General features: G+C 39.5%; 2 protein-coding genes across 2 annotated transcripts in view; both read right to left on the bottom strand.

The window, feature by feature from the left end:
- The window catches only part of rad18 (RAD18 E3 ubiquitin protein ligase), a 45,587-nt gene extending 45,269 nt beyond the window's left edge, over positions 1–318 (bottom strand). Inside the window, exon 1 of the mRNA XM_078283750.1 lies at positions 183–318. Within this exon, the coding sequence (XP_078139876.1) occupies positions 183–215 (33 nt within the window). The 5' untranslated portion in view covers positions 216–318. The remainder of the gene's footprint in view (positions 1–182) is intronic.
- A 10,397-nt stretch (positions 319–10,715) lies between these two features.
- srgap3 (SLIT-ROBO Rho GTPase activating protein 3) overlaps positions 10,716–17,582 on the bottom strand; it is a 60,683-nt gene continuing 53,816 nt past the window's right edge. Inside the window, exons 19-22 of the mRNA XM_071925948.2 lie at positions 16,869–17,049; positions 16,441–16,590; positions 16,007–16,322; positions 10,716–14,795 (exon numbers count right to left, since the gene is read on the bottom strand). Of these exons, the coding sequence (XP_071782049.1) occupies positions 14,349–14,795; positions 16,007–16,322; positions 16,441–16,590; positions 16,869–17,049 (1,094 nt within the window). The 3' untranslated portion in view covers positions 10,716–14,348. The remainder of the gene's footprint in view (positions 14,796–16,006; positions 16,323–16,440; positions 16,591–16,868; positions 17,050–17,582) is intronic.

The following is a 17,582-nucleotide window of genomic DNA, read 5'->3' as shown; positions in this document are numbered from 1 at the left end:
ACCGTTTCTGAGTTGCCCGTTTAAAAACGAAGCTAGCTAAACCAATACAATTGCTTTTATTTCATAATAGCTATATAATGGTAGCGTCTGTCACTGCTTTCTTTAGTCTGTTAGCTAACCCAGACCAGTTATGCAATGTTGGCTAAACTAGGATATAAAAGGGATGTAAAAGGAACACTTACTTTCAGACAATCCGCTTCACTTTGTAAGGCCATGTCTGACAAATCTCGTGAATAAACAATAACAATATGAGTAGTTATGAGAGTTTTGTTTAGGTTGATGTGCTACCACAGAGCTATGACAACCAAAGTCCCGCGCCCGTGACGGCACTTCTCTTTCATCACCTGACAACATCCGGTGCGTTCGATTTGAGAAGACAGAGCTGAGGGATGAGTGGATGCAAGACTTTTGCATGATGAATGGTATAGAGTAGACTGAGACTGAACAAATGCCGAACAATCTCTATTAATGTGGCTTAACTTTGCTAGACTAGGCAGCAGGACGCGAAAAGCGGCGCAGACTTTATTATCTTCAGTACTTCTAAACAACAGCCTAGTGTAAGGATACAAGAGCCCATTATTATTATTATGGATCAGTATAAAGACTACAATTTCAGATACCCATAGCAGCTGCAAAAGTAATGTTTGATGTACGTCATTTTTGTAATGGCCAAATACAGACTTGGCCAAATACAGACTTTAAACACTTTTTACATTAAAATAATAAACAAAATCTCATTAAGCTCATCTAATCTTCTGGAAAACAATTGAAACTGTTTCATAAGGCTCTCCACTGTGTGTGGAGAAAACTGGGTTTAATAAAGGACAGATACGATAAGGTTAGACCTTACCTCATATTCATATGCCTCTTATTAACCAAGACAGACCCTCAATATTAAACTCTCTTAATTCTAACCATGATTGCAACCAGGAAATCTGAGGATGGAAATGAGTATTCCATACCAACTGACTTACTCACAGCTCCTCTACCTTGACAGCCTTGCTTCCCTTCATTTCAAATTGATAAAGAGGCAAGTGATCCTGGATGACAAAGGAATATGGTGTAACCAGTTCCAACCTTACCACTGAAAAAATAGTCTTTTAACGATGTGGCTTTGACACTTGTTTTCAGTCTCTTGTAGAGTTACTGATGGGAAAGCATTAAACTAACAGATCTCTCCACACTGCCAAGGTGTCATGGAATAATCGTGACATCTTGTCAAATCATAATGGTTACACCTAAACCCTTGAAATGCTCAGCAGGCGTTTGAGGGGCCACACAGCTCTAGACTGTGAGCGCACATTTTCCCTAAGGAGCTTTCACACCAACTTTCACTAACCAGTGTGTTTTGTGTTTGGCGTCAAAATGTGTACAGGACCGTGAAAACGTATCATCAGGTTACACTTTATGTTTATCAGTTTTCCCCATGAAATTAGGAAAAGTCATCAAGTATCAAGCTGAAAAAATAATGTTAATCATGTTTTTAGAGACGTTAAATGTTGAATGGGGTCAAATTGACCCCAAACATAATAGGAGGGTTAATAGAGTTTTTATCGTTACAATAACAACCAATGACCAAGAGTCAGACTAGATGACTGCTATGATAGTATTTTACATTGTTTTACAATGTTGGCATTTTTATATCCCTGGATGAATGCATTTTGAGAAGGTAGATGATGTTTGTTGACACTTCCATTTCATGGGGTGTAAAAGTGTTCTGCCAACCTCACCAAATTCACTCTGATGCTCTGTATTTGACTCTACCTGTAACTTCTGTAGCAACATAAAAGGCAGAAAATCTATATTCTCCCATCAAACATCTTCAATTTCAAAATAACACAGCTGGATTCCTCAGAACTGACAAGAAAGACTAAGTCAATGATTTGTAGATAGTTATGAGACTGGGATGGCATGCTGACCTTGAAGGTGTTGTAAGGAGACCTTTCCAGTTTGATCTGTGGGACTAAGAGAGGCCGTATTCCAGCTGTAAGCTGACAGCTTGTGGCTGGTGGGTATTTACATCTGAAGTCCTCAGTAGCATCGATCAAGAGTCCTTCCTTGGCAAAGCTCTAAATTCCTAAATAGTCCAAGCACCCTGAGTTCTTATGTTCCCAAGACTATGTGCTAGGTGCTATATGTGTGCAAATGCAACGGGGATATATGAAAGGACAAATTCCAATTTATTTGTTTAAAATGGCCACAAAAATATAAGCATCTTGAGAAATGACGAGTGGGCATAATATTGTTTTGCTAACTCCTGCTAACCTTGTTGCACAATTACTGCAAGTTATACTTAAATAACCCTTGCATGATTGCATGTCTCAAATGAATCCTACTACTGTATGTGTAACAAATTCATTATCCACAGGTAAGGGTCAGCACACATGAAATGTTCAAAGCTTTCATCTGGGTGTGACCACAATTTAACACGGTAAGATCACATAAATCTCACACTTAGGGTGGATGAAATAGGAAAATACTGTCAAACATGCATGCCTTCCCTAACATAGGCCAACAGTATATCACAGACAAAGTGCTGAACTCAGAACACTCTCCCTTTGTTTGCAGGAACTTGAACTCCTTATTAGACCTTTCCAGAGCAACAGAGACACTGCATCACAGAAATCTTCATATAGAGATGCAACTATGCTTTATATTTGGCTTCTGATGTTGTGGCAATAGGAAGCTGTAAATGTAGGATGAGGAAAAATGTGTTCCTCTTATATGGGATATTAAGGATGAGCAGCTTTTCCTTTAACACCACAAATATTACCAACATGAGTACTCTCTGACTCAAACAACCAGGCAACAAGACATCGTCATCATGCAAATGTGTTTATGTTGGACCATGTCACGTGTGTTTGTCTGTGATTATTTACTCACGGGAATATCCAGAGGCAGCTATGTGCAGTAATTTGATTTGGCCTGGCTGTTTGGGCGATGCAACACTTAGAGCCTTCGGCCAGCCGACTCATTTAACAGAGCAGGAGCTAAACTCTTGCCAAAGCATTAATGATGTTTTTTTTTTATTCACATAATCTCTGGCATTACTAACAATTTGGTAGCATGGTTCTCCCTGCAGGGAAGGATGGTACTATCTCAATTTAGCCAGTTGCATGGTATTTGTCACAGAAAGTCATTGAAAAAATTGTGCTTATGTACTGGTTTATTATGAATTATCACTGGAGACATAGTTATATTCTATTGTAGAAAGACGCTGCTTGAATATACCTTCTCCTCTGAAAAGATGTAATGAGGCCAACGATAATATCATAATGGCCTGGGGTCTTGACCATATAATTTTATTTTCACTGAAGATGATTAAAATGCCATATTTCTTACTCTATTACCATTGCCATGTCTCAAATAGAATGAGTAAAAAAAAGTCAAAATGCTTTGGGCTTCAATGGAATCGTAAATGTCGAGGCCAATCAGGCCTCTCCCGTTCGATTTATTGTGTTAGGTCTGTTTGATTAAATAGATGGAGCCAAAGATAATATTATCTAGCTTTACTCTGGCTTTTTATCCTGATTGAAGTCTCTATATTAGAAAAATTTCATCCGTTATGTCTGTGTGTGTGTGTGTTTCTTTGAAATTCTTCTGCTTTGTTTCTTCTTAGTCTTGTCTTGTTTATTTATTTAAAGTTTTCTTACTTATTAAATCAGGAGAGGCATGATGTATTGCTTTGAATTCTGTAGTTCTACAGTTTATTATAGGTGAACTACTGTTCTAAAATGCCACAGAACATAAACTACAATAAATAGACATACAGAATGGATGTAACACAGACACACAAACTGACACACACACACATGTAAAGTATACAGACGTACAGCACAGCATGTACTTTAAGGACTGCTTTGTATCAGGTGTTTTAAAGTGGAGTGTAACCAACCACTTTCCTCTCCACATATACTCTCATGAGACATTCTGATGGGTTTGGAAACAGGGCATGTTAATTACTGGATGCTCAGCCAAGCAGTAATTACATGCTTACATTAGCAAGGTGACATGCAGCACAGAACGCCTGGGAGACACTCCACTGGCAGGTTTTCTGGTAATATGTTAATAGACTAAACCCTGTCATCAGGTCTTTGGTTTACTCAGGGTGTTATACTTAAATACTTTTCAGGGCAGAGTCATATTACTGATCCTTTAAGTGTTTGAGGATTATCCACATTAAAGACTAAGTTACTAATGAGAACGAGGAAGAAAGATGTAAATTCTCTCATAAGTTTTGTGTTTGAGAGGGAATGTTTTGTTAATTTCTCCTCACATGTAGAGAACATTATCATGATCCAGATGATATCAAGCAAATATTTTGTCTGGGATGGGTGTTCTCTTATCTTCCCAAAGAGCGCTGTTGAACATCTGTACTGTGCCTGGCTGGAGCCACACTCCTGTCGCCTGGACATGTTTGCACAAGGAGAGGAGGGGGGAAGCAGGGGGGAAAATGTATCTTAATATTTAGATGAAGATAAATACTAAATTTGTAAGATTAGTCCTAAATCATTAATTCCTCAATGAATCCTGAATCTCTAATCCTCAAGTAATCCTATTTTTTCCCAGTCCTATAAATTACACAACAAATATGCTCATCTGCCAAAGTGTATTCCAAAGGCACATGCAGCAAATAACTGCCCTGTATTTTGACCCCTTTGGTAATTAATATACATGTATGTGTGTATGCAAAGAAGAAAAGCCATAATCACATTGTGTGTAATATGCACAAAAATTGAGTATTGCTACAAAACCTATGTCAAATCAAGTAAATGAACAGATATCAAGCTATACTCATACAAATACAGAAGAGTTTGATATGTCTTTTAAAACCTGGAAGTTTAAAGACTACTTTTGATTATCAAAAGAAGGACTCCAAGGTACTCCAACCTGCAGATAAAACAGTTGTTTATTAAGGAAAAGAGCCCACATGTTGTAGCTCGCACAGGTCTTTGTCAGGGTGTCAGAAAAAACCCCACCATAAACTAAAATTCAATAAACAGCATCCTCTTAGTGTGTGTTTTGTTTGAGCATTTATGAGTAATTCATAAAATAAAATTTAGGTTCAGTACAGGCAGAACTGTATTAAATGCAAAAATATGACAAAAACAAAATGAAATTGCTTGTCAGTAATGTTGTATCTGTAGTGTTAAAGAGAATAAGATGCATCTTAAAACACGGCAAGTTTCACAAATATGATAAAATGATCTAATATTGTAGAAATACTAAAATAATAAATTCAAGGAAAAAATAGGGCTAAACATCTCCATTGCAGTATCTCCCTATTTACTTTTACCTCAGATACAACCTGGATTTAATAGACTCTTTTTCTGATTCTAGGTCAGTTTCCATGATTTCAGATATCAGACGACAAATCTCTACCTGTACATTTGGAGAGAATGCAAAGCCACGAGCCAGAGTGGCATCTGCAGAGTAACACCAGTCACATGTGGGAGAAAGCTGTGGGTAAATCTTTTTCAGCTTAATTTTGGAGAAATGTAGCACTTTGAGGTGGATTAAAACAACATCCTGATCCATAAAGCATCATGCATGGGAAATACAGTATGTGTATGTGTATGTGTATGAGGAAGCTGGAAATGAGGTTTCAGGTTCAAGATTTCAGTTCAATTTCCTTGTGCTGGTGCTGAGATGTGGTTCAAATGAAGTGTGTATGCGGTGCGGAGTTGCAGACAGTGAGGAAATCTGCATCGCTCTTATTAGTCAAATGTACACCTAGAACAAGTACAGAGACACACAACACAGACCTTTGTAGTATATTTATTGAACATTTCTGCCTTAGGAAAAACAGGTCTTTGTGTAAAAAATAATGTTAGTCTGACATTCAGTCCATAGGGTGAGATGAGGCTGAGGTGCATCTAACATAGTGATCTTTGATTGGGCTTTGTATGGAACCATCGACTGAGAGCTGCAGTCCATATGGTATCAAAGGACTGTACTCTGCTTTGCCTTATCACTGATATACTGTTATCTATTCTGTGTATGTATACCAGTGCCTGATGAGGCCCTGAGCAGATGAGTCATCCATCCTTGTGCTACCCAGTGCACAGGGCCGGGCCTGTCTGTGATGTTAACAACAGTCAGAGCTATAGGACCTGAGTGCAAACACAGCCGGGTTATTGGAGCCAGAGCCGTGTCTGATGTTAAACAATGGACTTTAACAAGGCAGATGGCCTTGTCAGTGCAGATGCCAGCCACAGAACTCTGTTTTGGTGATTCATTCTTCATTCATTTTTAATGTTTCATATGTGCATTAATATATTATTCATTTCCTTGATTAAAATGGCGTTGGCATGTTGGTTTTAATGCTTTTAATGTGCTCTATGTGTTGGGCACTGATGCTGTTTTGTGTCCTGGCTGAGGACAAAGACATTTTCTACTTTTTCTGGACAATAAAGTTGTATTTTATTCTATAGCCTTACTCTGTAACGTGTCTGTAATGTAGTTTACTCAGATTACTCACCTGTAGCAAAGTGGCTATGAATGGCAGAAGCTGATATTCTTATCAGAAACGGTGTATTTCCCTACCTTATTATGCAGGTCGAATGAACATCCCATGTAGAGGTCCATGATTTGACTCAAATGTATGTCGGTACTGTAAGAACATTGTACCTTTCCTGCTTCAACACAAGCACACCGTATCGAATTCAAATTAAAATGTATTCCATTTGGAATAACATTTTGGAGAAAATGCAAGATGGTTCTCTTCTTGCCTTTTACAAAAGCCTTGTCCTGTACAAAGAAACAGTACTGGCCATTGTTTACCTGCATTGGGTCATTAAACTTATGATTAACTGGGTTATGATCATTTTAATGATCTGCTTTCTGGAAATTGTTATATTAACAGTAGACAATCAATGAGAAGTCATTCATAACATATTTCAATATAGGCCTATTAACAAGAATCAAACTCTGAGACCCACTGCCTGCCCCAATTAACAATAAGATGGACACTTAAATAAGGAAATCATTCTTAGGGCCATTTGATTTTAGTTGCATCAAATTAACACATCTGCTATCAAAGACAGATTGGTGATGCAGGGCCAGCTCTACCTCGGGCCCTCTGTGTCCTCTCTGAACAGCTTGGCATTTCTCTTCTCTAAAAACTTTGCTTCAAAGGTCTGTCATAACCGCTAAGCCACATTTGGCATGCCAGAGCAATAACATCATAAATATAAACAAGCAATGAAGAGCTCAGAGTTTTAATTTGTAATCTGTGTGCGTGTTGTCAGGAGGGCATTATCAGGAGTTGTGTGTATTGATCTTGTGTGTGTATATGTATGTGTGTGTGTGTGTGTGTGTGTGTGTGTGTGTGTGTGTGTGTCTGTCATGTGTATTCTTTTGTGCGTCTTGTGTGAGTGTGTGCAGGGACAATGAAAACAACTAGGCCTACCTGGTCTGTCTGTGCAGTGTAATTTATTGTGCATGCCATATAAGCACTATTATCCACACCTTATCCCTGCACATCAAAGCTGCAGGCATAGATAGAAATGTCATTGTATCAGAGGCGACGCCTTCGGCTAACCTTTGCAAGCCTGATGATCTTTCGAGTTTCTATTCACAATGTGTCCTGCATCATCCATCGGACAGAAACTCACACGATGTTCTGATTTGTGAGGTCAGAAATTTAAATGAAAATGCATCAAAGTCAAGTTATTTACAGCTCAAAACCATGAAATATTAAGTATTTTGAGGGATCTCTGCAGGACTCAGATCTCCATCGGACATGCTGAAACAAGCAAAAAAAGAAAAAGTCATGTCCTCGTCTTCTCCCATCACCACTGAAAAAGCCTCTGGACTGTATGAACGCCCCCACTGCCAGAGCTTCCTCTTCTGGGGCGGCAGAGTGGCCCAGTGGTCCAGAGTGTCTCTGGTTTGATCCCTGCAGCAGCCACCTGTCCAGTCAAAATGTCCTTGAGCAAGGCACTAAACCCCTACCTGCTCGCTCATCTTAAGTTGCTCTGGATAAGAGTGTCAGCCCAAAAACCTAAATGCCTAAAGTACATTTTAACTCAAAGCATATATTTTGTGATAAAGAGACACATTAAAATGATGGAAAGGCCAGGTGACATGTGGCAAATCACCTCATCGACATATGTGAACAACAGAGATGGTAAATAGATTATTTCTAAAGGTAGTGATATGCCACAGTCTTTGTTCCAATATCAAGCATAAAAATGAATGTCATATATCCCTACACTAATCTGCACATCTTTTGTCTCACTACAATACAGCATAAATTAATGTTTTGTTGACAAATTGCCAGGTACTTAAGGAGAAAAACAGACTTTCGAACAGACATCTGAGATCAACTTAATGCTCTGTTCTCATTCAATAATGAAGTGACTATAAATTGTTCTGATTGTCTGATTATGCATTTTTGGGCTATGGTTATTTTGTTTGTTATTTGCTATTTACAAAACAAATAAAGTATATTTCATTTTAAATGAAACAACCTCACACAACTGTGTCAAACCTCTCCCACATGTGTCTGTTACCAGTACATATCACGGTCAAAATCCAAATGCTATGAACAGTATACAATGTAACTATTCTGTCATCGTATCCCTTGACATGACATTGCATGAAGTAAAAATGGGAAAAGTAGCACACATTGGCATTTCAACAGAACATTATACACTTAATACAGAAATATTTGAAAGAAATGAAACATGACTTCCATTTGTTTACATTGTTTTAGTCTAATTATGTAAATGAGCAAAGTAACAAATCATTTGTCCTCAAGAGGTTTCTATTTAAGAGCGTAACTACTTCACAATTAATTATTTTGATGTAGCTAAGCTGAAGGCAGAGAAGGTGAAGGCTGAAGGAGGAAATTATGATAATGATTGTTCTGCTCTGACTTACACAAAGAAATTATGCATCATTGAAGAGTTTGCTCTCATTTGCCTACTAATTATAATAGAAGATAAGACAAATTAGGCCACTGGAGAGTGCTTATGCAACTTATTTTTCAAATCATTTGCAGATTGGACCAGTCACAGCATCTGTTCTTCATTGATGAAGCATACCTCATTCTAGGGAGGCATAAAACAAATTCCATCCTAGGGGAAGCAAAGAGCGATGACGTTTTTTATTTTTATTTCTGTGGAACTACAGTACGTTACATTACATAATAGTAATATAACAACCAAATGCATAATGGAACAACTGAATTTGAGAAGTGTGTCTGAGTGTGTGTGTGTGTGTATGTGTGTGATAAGGTGAGAGGTTGTATTTGAATTCTTTACACGTACCCTGAATAATTTTTAAGCTCACATACTATTTGCCATTTCACCTCTGTACTAAATCTACTTTTTCACAAAGTTGGTTGCGTTTTACCTAGAAAGGCCTCTGTGTCCTGAGTTTGTCACCCCTCCTATGGCGCATCAGCTCTCCTCGGCAGACATATTGTGCTGCTCTATTCCCATGAATGGGTTCAGCTGGGATGTGCCACCTGTTGCTCTCTATTTTTGGAGACAAATAAGGAACCTCGGAGGACATTGTCCTCAGTTTTCACAGTGAGCTAGACACTATCTCTAAAAAGCCCGCTCTCTCTTTCTCTCTCAGATTTCTTTCTGTCAGTGTAATTACAGTCTAGTTTAGCACAAGTCTTTTCTCATCTCAATAGCCATTGCTGTTTCGCTAGCACACTATGTGTATATCCTTATCTAAGATCTTGTAAATATAAATTAAATATGCAACTAACAATCATTACATAACAACCCATGGGTCTAATGCTCAGAATCACATTTGAGAAAATAAATAATATTGTTTCCGCAATTTTCTTATGAGGTATTTTAAAGAACATGGCCTCTCATCTACAAGGTTTGGAAATAGGTGATTGAATTTATGACTTGATGTGAGTGACAGCTAACACATTGAACAATACACTTCTAGAATATAATTATTTATTACCTGTTAGTAAATGGCATAGCTTTCAAAGTAATGAAAAATGTGAACACAGTTGCTTGTTTGACATGTTCTTGTTGACCAGGGGTTTCTCAGGTGGAACAAATTGAATTTTGTTTATGCTCTATCAGTGCAAACGTTGCAGGCTGATTAGTGAAACACTGACCAGTGGGCTAGCGAGCCAATTTCAGGGAAGGTGTAATAATGCAATTTATTCAAAACTCTGTTCTTGTGTGTGGCCATCACTACAACTAGTTCCTAATTCTTAAAGAATTATCAACATCTTGCTGACTGCACACTTTGCGACACACCCTGCATATAAATCTCACGTTCATTGTCTCCCTAAATAGCAACACGCAACATGCATTCAGTCTCAGTCTCACATCACACAGCACCTTATATCAAAGTGGTTTGTATGGTCTGTGCTGCAGTTTCTCCATCATGTGGCCACAGAATGAACTACAGTCTCTGTTCATCTTTGCAATCCATTTACTGTTAGTTCATTCTTTACTTTTTCAATGCAAAGCACCTCATGGATCCAGTAAGTAACTCACTCACATGTTCATTCACTCACTCACTCACGGTTAGCCTATCTGCCCCTAGTGGCCGTGAGGAGGCATGGTGCACAGGATGCTGAGAAGCACTGTTTGGAAATTTTGGATTCGGTTCATAAAGCATAGACACGCAGGATGCAAAACAACATGTTCCTTTTCTCAGCTATGTAGGGTGCTTCGCACCTGTCCACTGATGCCTGTTGTTGATATTAATACAATTCTCTCAGAATATTTGGATCACAGAGCAATAATGGTTTTATTTGGACGCAGGGGTTCTCAACATCCAGTCAGTGGTATGGTGTACATTACATCACAGGGTTTCAACCAATCAGACACTCATCAACAAACAGCATCACTAGACAAACGTTTAAAGAGAGGGTAAACAGTATGACAACAACTCACACTCTGGTCCCCACCATATGACAGGCACTCAGTCTGCTCTCTTATTGTGATGTTCTTTTGAATAGTAGCTTGATGTCTTGTCATCTCGACAAGCAAACAGTGTTGCCCATTTCAGCATACATTCCAGAAACCAAAAACATGTCCTTGTAACATCACATGTAGGAAAAAAAGGAGAGTGCACCAAGTGCCTTATAAACCGTGCAAGGAGAGGATCCATATCAGTCCTGCTGTTGCCAACAATACTGCAATGCATTTGCTTTGAAAGGGAAGGAGCTACAGTAAATGACAAGAGTTCACGGCTCAACCACAGCACAGGCAGTTCACAGGGAAGAGGGAAAACAAAACGAAAAATATGAAAGAAATATTCTGAGATGATTCTACTGAACTTGATCAGTAGAGTGTGTACAGTAGTTTTCATAACTCCTATCCTTCAGGAATCACCCAAGCACAGACAATCAGTTCATGATGATTTCTCTGCAATTCAACAGAGAGAAATATCTTTTTACAATGCATTCCTTTGATTATTTGATGAGTGTGTTACATTGGTTTTTACTACTGAAGAGCATTGAGAAGTAAAAATGATAACGAAAACATCAGTTTATATCAAACATGACAACTAAGTGACAACATATCGCAGTTAAAAAAGTAAATATAAAAGTCCAATAAAAATTGATGTTGTGCACAAAAGGCACACAGATTTTGTACTCCACTTACACAAGTGTTAAATATAAATAAAGAAAATGCCAAATACATCTCTGTGTGAAAACAGTCTGAATGATGTTAATTTCACCTTTAAATTGTGTGCTTTCTTTGCATTTTAAACATGTACCTTTTTTTTGATAACCAGAAATGGTCACTAGCAAGATTGATACTTTAATTTCAACTGCATGGATGAGCTTATCAATTGTACAATCAGCTCCAGACCATAGTCATAATGCCCATGTAAGGTTATCATAGCCACTGGTTCGTCACATACACAAGAAGCAATACCACTAGAAACCAGCAGAGGGTGTGAGTGCACTGCATGACTTAAATGCTGTATTGCCTTTCTCCTGCTGGGCATTTGCCAGTGCTGCATGAGCTCTCTGTTCTTAACAATCCACCCACCAGGGAGCAGCTAGAGATGTATAATTCTGTCTGAGACAAACAAAAAGCAACAAATACATTGGCAATAAGCAAACATTTCAGTTTTAAAGCATGTATGCCAGTAAAACTGTAGAATGTATAGAATGATAGCTAACTGGAAGTGGAATTGGTGCCTGGTATGCATGCTGTTTCTTTGAACATTTTGCTGAATCAAGCATTATTATTTGTCTACAATTGATATTTGTATCAATTCTATTTTACTGCTATACAGGGCTTCATTCATCATTCCCAAACCCCCAAACAGGTTGTTAAAGCCTGTCTTTTAAAAAACAAAAGGCCAATAATGAAGTTATTTGTGCGTTTTACCAAGGCAAGGCACCACATACAGCCATTGGTTAATTGCCACATACTATGAGTCAGACAATACAGCGCAAAACATGCAGAATAGGGCAGGCTCTTTGGGATGCTGATTACAAGGTCTCTGCACTAGAGCTTTCAGAAACAATTCAGAATGACAGGAGGTACAGTAGATATACAAACACTGAAACTTTCTCTATTTAGTTTTTCCCCCACAAAAAAGGGAACAGTCTACTGTCAGAGCATGACTGTATCTATCAACTAAGATAACACAAAGGCAGGGAGGGAGGAAACCACTGTGATAAAAGTATGCCACAACATTTAGTGTGTACTGCTCAGGCAATACTAGGTTTGTCTATGTAAGTATCACATTTGAGATTTGAAAGAGGAACTGTGAAACAGTACTTTTCAGCTTCTCTTGTGCAATAACGGGATCACACAAGAGTTCAAGAATTCAAAATTCAAAGATGGGCATGAGTGTCAAAAATATAAAGGAGAAAACAGCTTTATTCAGCTTTCATGGACACTAAATTGACGCTGAAGGGCTGTTCAAGCTCAATGGGATATCTACAGTACAATTACCAAATGCAATCTAAACATACAGTACAAGGTAAGCGATATGATCTCCATTAAATCAACACAGCCAGGGAATATGCTTGCTGTTTACTGTAGAGAATGATAAGGTGTTTTTGTGGTTGGTTTCAATCTTTACAAATGCTATTCACATCAATCCCTTGCCTGTTTTGTGTTGGCCTGTACAGGATTAACACTTTCAAAAAATTACTAACAATATATTATGTACAAGTTTACCACAGGATTCCTACAATTAGTTGGTACATTAGTTTTCTGCATCTCATGTCCAGGACATGGGGAAAAATATGGAAACACCAACATAAAGTCTGTTCACTGTCCACGTTTCCATGATGGCAGAGCATGACTTTCTTGGCCCACTTTTTCTTTAGGGGTCTAGGTTCATTCTAATCACTACTAAGATTTTGAATGATCACCTTCATGCCAGGATGCATTGTCTTTAGCAATAGGAGCAGTGTCAAAATTCAAAATTTGTTCTACCTGAGAAACCCCTGATGACTAAACCCCCATCTATTCAAAGCCGCTAGCGGTCTGGTTACCCAATGCTTTTAACAGAATGATAACCTTAGCCACATGCATGGCAAATTAAAAGACAGGATATGATCCCAATTAGTATTTTGTGACAGATGTGGACATGACATCTGAAACAGTAAGGTTTCAGATGAATAATTACACTTAACAATGATTAACTGTTCTTGCCCACTGACAGTACTAGAAAAAGCCCACACCATTACAGATCCCCTGTCAGTGACGGAAATCTTTATGCTAGTATTTCCATTATTTTCTCCAAACCCAGCATGCAGAATTATATAATGTTGCTATGTTGTTACTTTGCTGAACATCCATTGTATTATAGTACAAACAGAAAGCATGACAACTTCAAGTAAGTCTTTATGTACAGCCAGAAGGCCTGTGACCCTGTGGTCATAGACATGGTCTTTAGACTGAATGTCTACGCCAGTCCAGATGGAGTGTTTCATACACATCAGCAGGAGTGACTGAAACTTCACCTGGACAACCTGTGCAGGGTGAAAACTAATACCAAATTTCACACAAGTATTGCTTCACTTGCATTCAATGTATCTCTGAAAGGAGAACATGGCCACAGATTTTGTTTATCTTGAGGTAAAACAGAAATAAAAGTTTGCTTCGAGGTTACTTCTACTCATTCTCTACACGTCTGTAGTTAAATCAAGTTTCAAAGAGTGTTGAGCTTTATGCTATCAAACCCTTACAGGTTTTCCAACTACTTCATCACCATGGTAACATAGGCTCACTTCAGGAGCTTCCTGAATTCATGAATTCATGAAGTCAAACCAGAGAGGAAAACATCCACACCTGCTTATCACACATCTGCACCCATTTCCTTAAGCTTTCCCCTCACTTGGAAAGCTTGAAAACCTTCTCACCTACCAGATTCTACCTTTGCTACATGGTGCCAGACTTATCCCCAGCTTCATTAGCTGTATTAACGTTGGGACCAGCAGCTGCATTGTTATTTGGAAATATCTTCTCAGTAGGGGTAACAGCAGGGCTGCCGACCCCTGAAGAGCTGGAGCTGCTGGAGCGGTGCTGGGTGGGGGGGGGCCGCACCGGCCTCATGGGAGGGGGGCGGAGCTGAGCCCCAACCAGCCGGGCGGAGAGGGCAGGTTTGAAGGTGGTCATCATCTCAGAGGTGGAGCTGCTGCTGCGGCGCATGGCTGCGTCCGGGTCTCGGATCATAATGGTATGCAGCGGGCTGGCGGGCTCAGAGCTGACCGGGTTCTTCATGGGCTCCAGGGTGTCCAGCACCACGTCTGGCGCCTGCTTGGCCGTGTTCTGCCGCTCCAGCTCACGCAGCTCATGGAGGGCTGTGGTCATGGTCTTCTCTATGTCCTGGTATGGGAAAGACAAACATGAGGAGATCAAAACAGTTAAACATAATGGCCAGGTCAGCAGAATTTGATTGCAAAATTAGATATCTACCATTTAAAAAATATGACACCTACTGACATTACTGTATTAGTTATCATGAACACTTTGATTGTAAAATAGTGACATTTTAGAGGGTGTAACAATTTGTGTTTTTACACATTGAGCAATGAACCTCAAGTAATTTTTTTTTTTTAACTTAAATTGGATATATAGCATTTTGGAATGAAACCCTTCAGTTCTAGTCAAGTTATGATCATTAACAAGTGGTCAAGTATTCAGTTTACAGTTTTGACTACTATGACTAACTAGGATAAATAAACTAACAACCACTGACTTAAAAACATACTGTACAAACTGAACGTTGTATGCCTGATTGACCTTGTATCTAATGGCTGCAGCCATTAGCTAATGATAGGAATATGGTGCAGAACCTTCAGTGCTCATTAACTTGTTATTCAGCTCCTGGTCTCCATGTCCTAGAAGGGTGTCTATCACCCAGCTGCAGTCTGACACTGACATTTACTCGGAGTCCCAGCTGCTGCTTTGAGACAGACAGATAGCAGGGAGCCTGACTCTGTTCTACCAAACCCACCCACCCTGGCTGCATGCAAGAATTCTCTGACACTTCATATCATGCATGGCAGTGACAGCAAACAGATATATGGAAACAAATAATACCAAAAGTGACAACTTCGATTTCTCTGTATCGCTCTTTCATAGTATCCTTGCCCTTCTGTTTTGCTTGCATCAGAAATTACACACTAAAAGATCACTGTCATTATCAGTAGCGCTCATCATTCTACCATTTAAAAAAACGCTGTTGTGCTATTTTTTTCAATGAGCACAGCGAGCGCATATAGTCATTATCAATACTCATTTGATTTTCTACACAGCTCAAGCTCCAGAATGGCTGTGAAAGGATGGATGCATGGATAGTAGATGGAGGACAGACAGACAGACAGACAGACAGATAGATAGATAGATAGATAGATAGATAGATATTTGGGTTTCATGTTCTACATTCTGTGCATTTCATAATGTAAATTAAAGCAGAAAAATCCTGTTAACATCAAGTCACACATCCAGGTTATGAAAGACTCTGATATTAACACCGAATATATCACATCCTGAACAGATTTGCATTGCTTGGGTGCAGACATAAGGGAACTTGCCTCAGCCAGAGCCTCAGCCTCCAGTGATTTGTGGTCCCCTAGGCTGCTGTGGCGAGTGGCTCCTGGCACCGGTCTCAGCGGGTGGCCCTCAGGATAGGCCTTCCTGTCTGGGTAGTTGATGCTGCCTGCACTGCCGAAGGTGCCTAGACGCCTCTTTTCTGGACTCTCTATACGGCCCTTGCTGATGGACACCTTGTGGGGGCTGCTGGGACAGGCTGCAGCCCGTGGCGGAGTGTCAGCCACCCTGGTGGGGCTGTGGGTATCTGCACCGCTCCGACGGCGTGGGATTGCAGCTCCATCAGACCGTAACCTCACCCTAAGGAGAAGCATCACATCAGACAAACAGTCAAACTAGAAAACTCTGTGAACAAACTAATGCAAACTAAAAACGCAACCCCAAGACAACAGTAGTGCTTATCCTTTATGGTAACCACCTCCCCATGACGCCTCCAAAGTTGTAATCGGGTGATTGCTCGCATGGTGACGGGACGTCATTTTTAGATGAACTCTTGTCATCCAGCAGTGGTCCGCTGCTCGCCTCACTGTCTGCTTTCTGGCTAAGATTGTCTGAGAAAGCATCATCCCTGAAAGAGCAGAGGAAATAGTGGTGAACATAAGATATGCACATGAAGTACATATGCACCTACTTTAATTCACAAAAGATTGGGAAGTGGCATGAATTGAGACAAATTGCGTAAGTTTATCCACCACAACATATTGTAAATATCATCAGCCCTACTAATATAATCGCTCATAAAATAATTTAAAGTGACTTATCCTTCAAAAGAGTGCTTATGATCACAAAGGAAAATTACAAAATTGATCAAAGACTACCAAAAAGACACATTTTGCTGTTACTCACAGGTCTTGTACCACGATGTACTGATGTGGGATTAGACCATCTACACCATTATGGCGTCCCTCCCACCAGTCTTCAGAGGCTCGGTGATACAGAAGCAGAGAGGCTCCCTTCTTGAAGGACAGCTCCCTGGGAGTGCGTCCCACGTAGTCAAACTTAGCTATGGCCTCGATCTGTTCAACCTCTGAAGGCATAAATAGGCACAAAACATCAACATTCATATTTTTGGAGCACTGCATGGTTATGGCCATATTGAAAGGTATAGAGAAGGTAGTCTAGGCTAGCCAATCATGTGACAGTAATCACATCTATCTGCTTCCTTGACTTAATAACATGCAAGCAATTCTTGCTGTAATTAACGAGAAGCCCACCTTGTGTCTGGAGTAAATAATAAGAGAAAATCTGCGAACATAGCATCTGGGCTCCTAATCCAATAAATTTTGCTCTTTCTACAAGAAACATTCACTCCAATGAGTGAAGCTCAGTATGTCTCTGTTTATATTTCAAAAAATCCCTCAAGTCAGGCACAAGAGCTCACACCGCAGAGCTACAGAGCTGTAAAAAAAACAGCAAAACACACACACACCAAAAACACAAAACGCATGCTTTGAACCATTTCATTGTAGGTTACAATTATAATTCACTGAGCCAGTGATGCAGAGGGAAAATAAAGAGCCATTACTGTATGAATATGTCTTGTAGAGAAAACCCCATTAT

This window comes from Centroberyx gerrardi, chromosome 5 (assembly GCF_048128805.1).
Source record: "Centroberyx gerrardi isolate f3 chromosome 5, fCenGer3.hap1.cur.20231027, whole genome shotgun sequence".
NCBI lineage: Eukaryota > Metazoa > Chordata > Actinopteri > Beryciformes > Berycidae > Centroberyx > Centroberyx gerrardi.
This window is presented reverse-complemented; position numbering and strand designations above follow the sequence as displayed.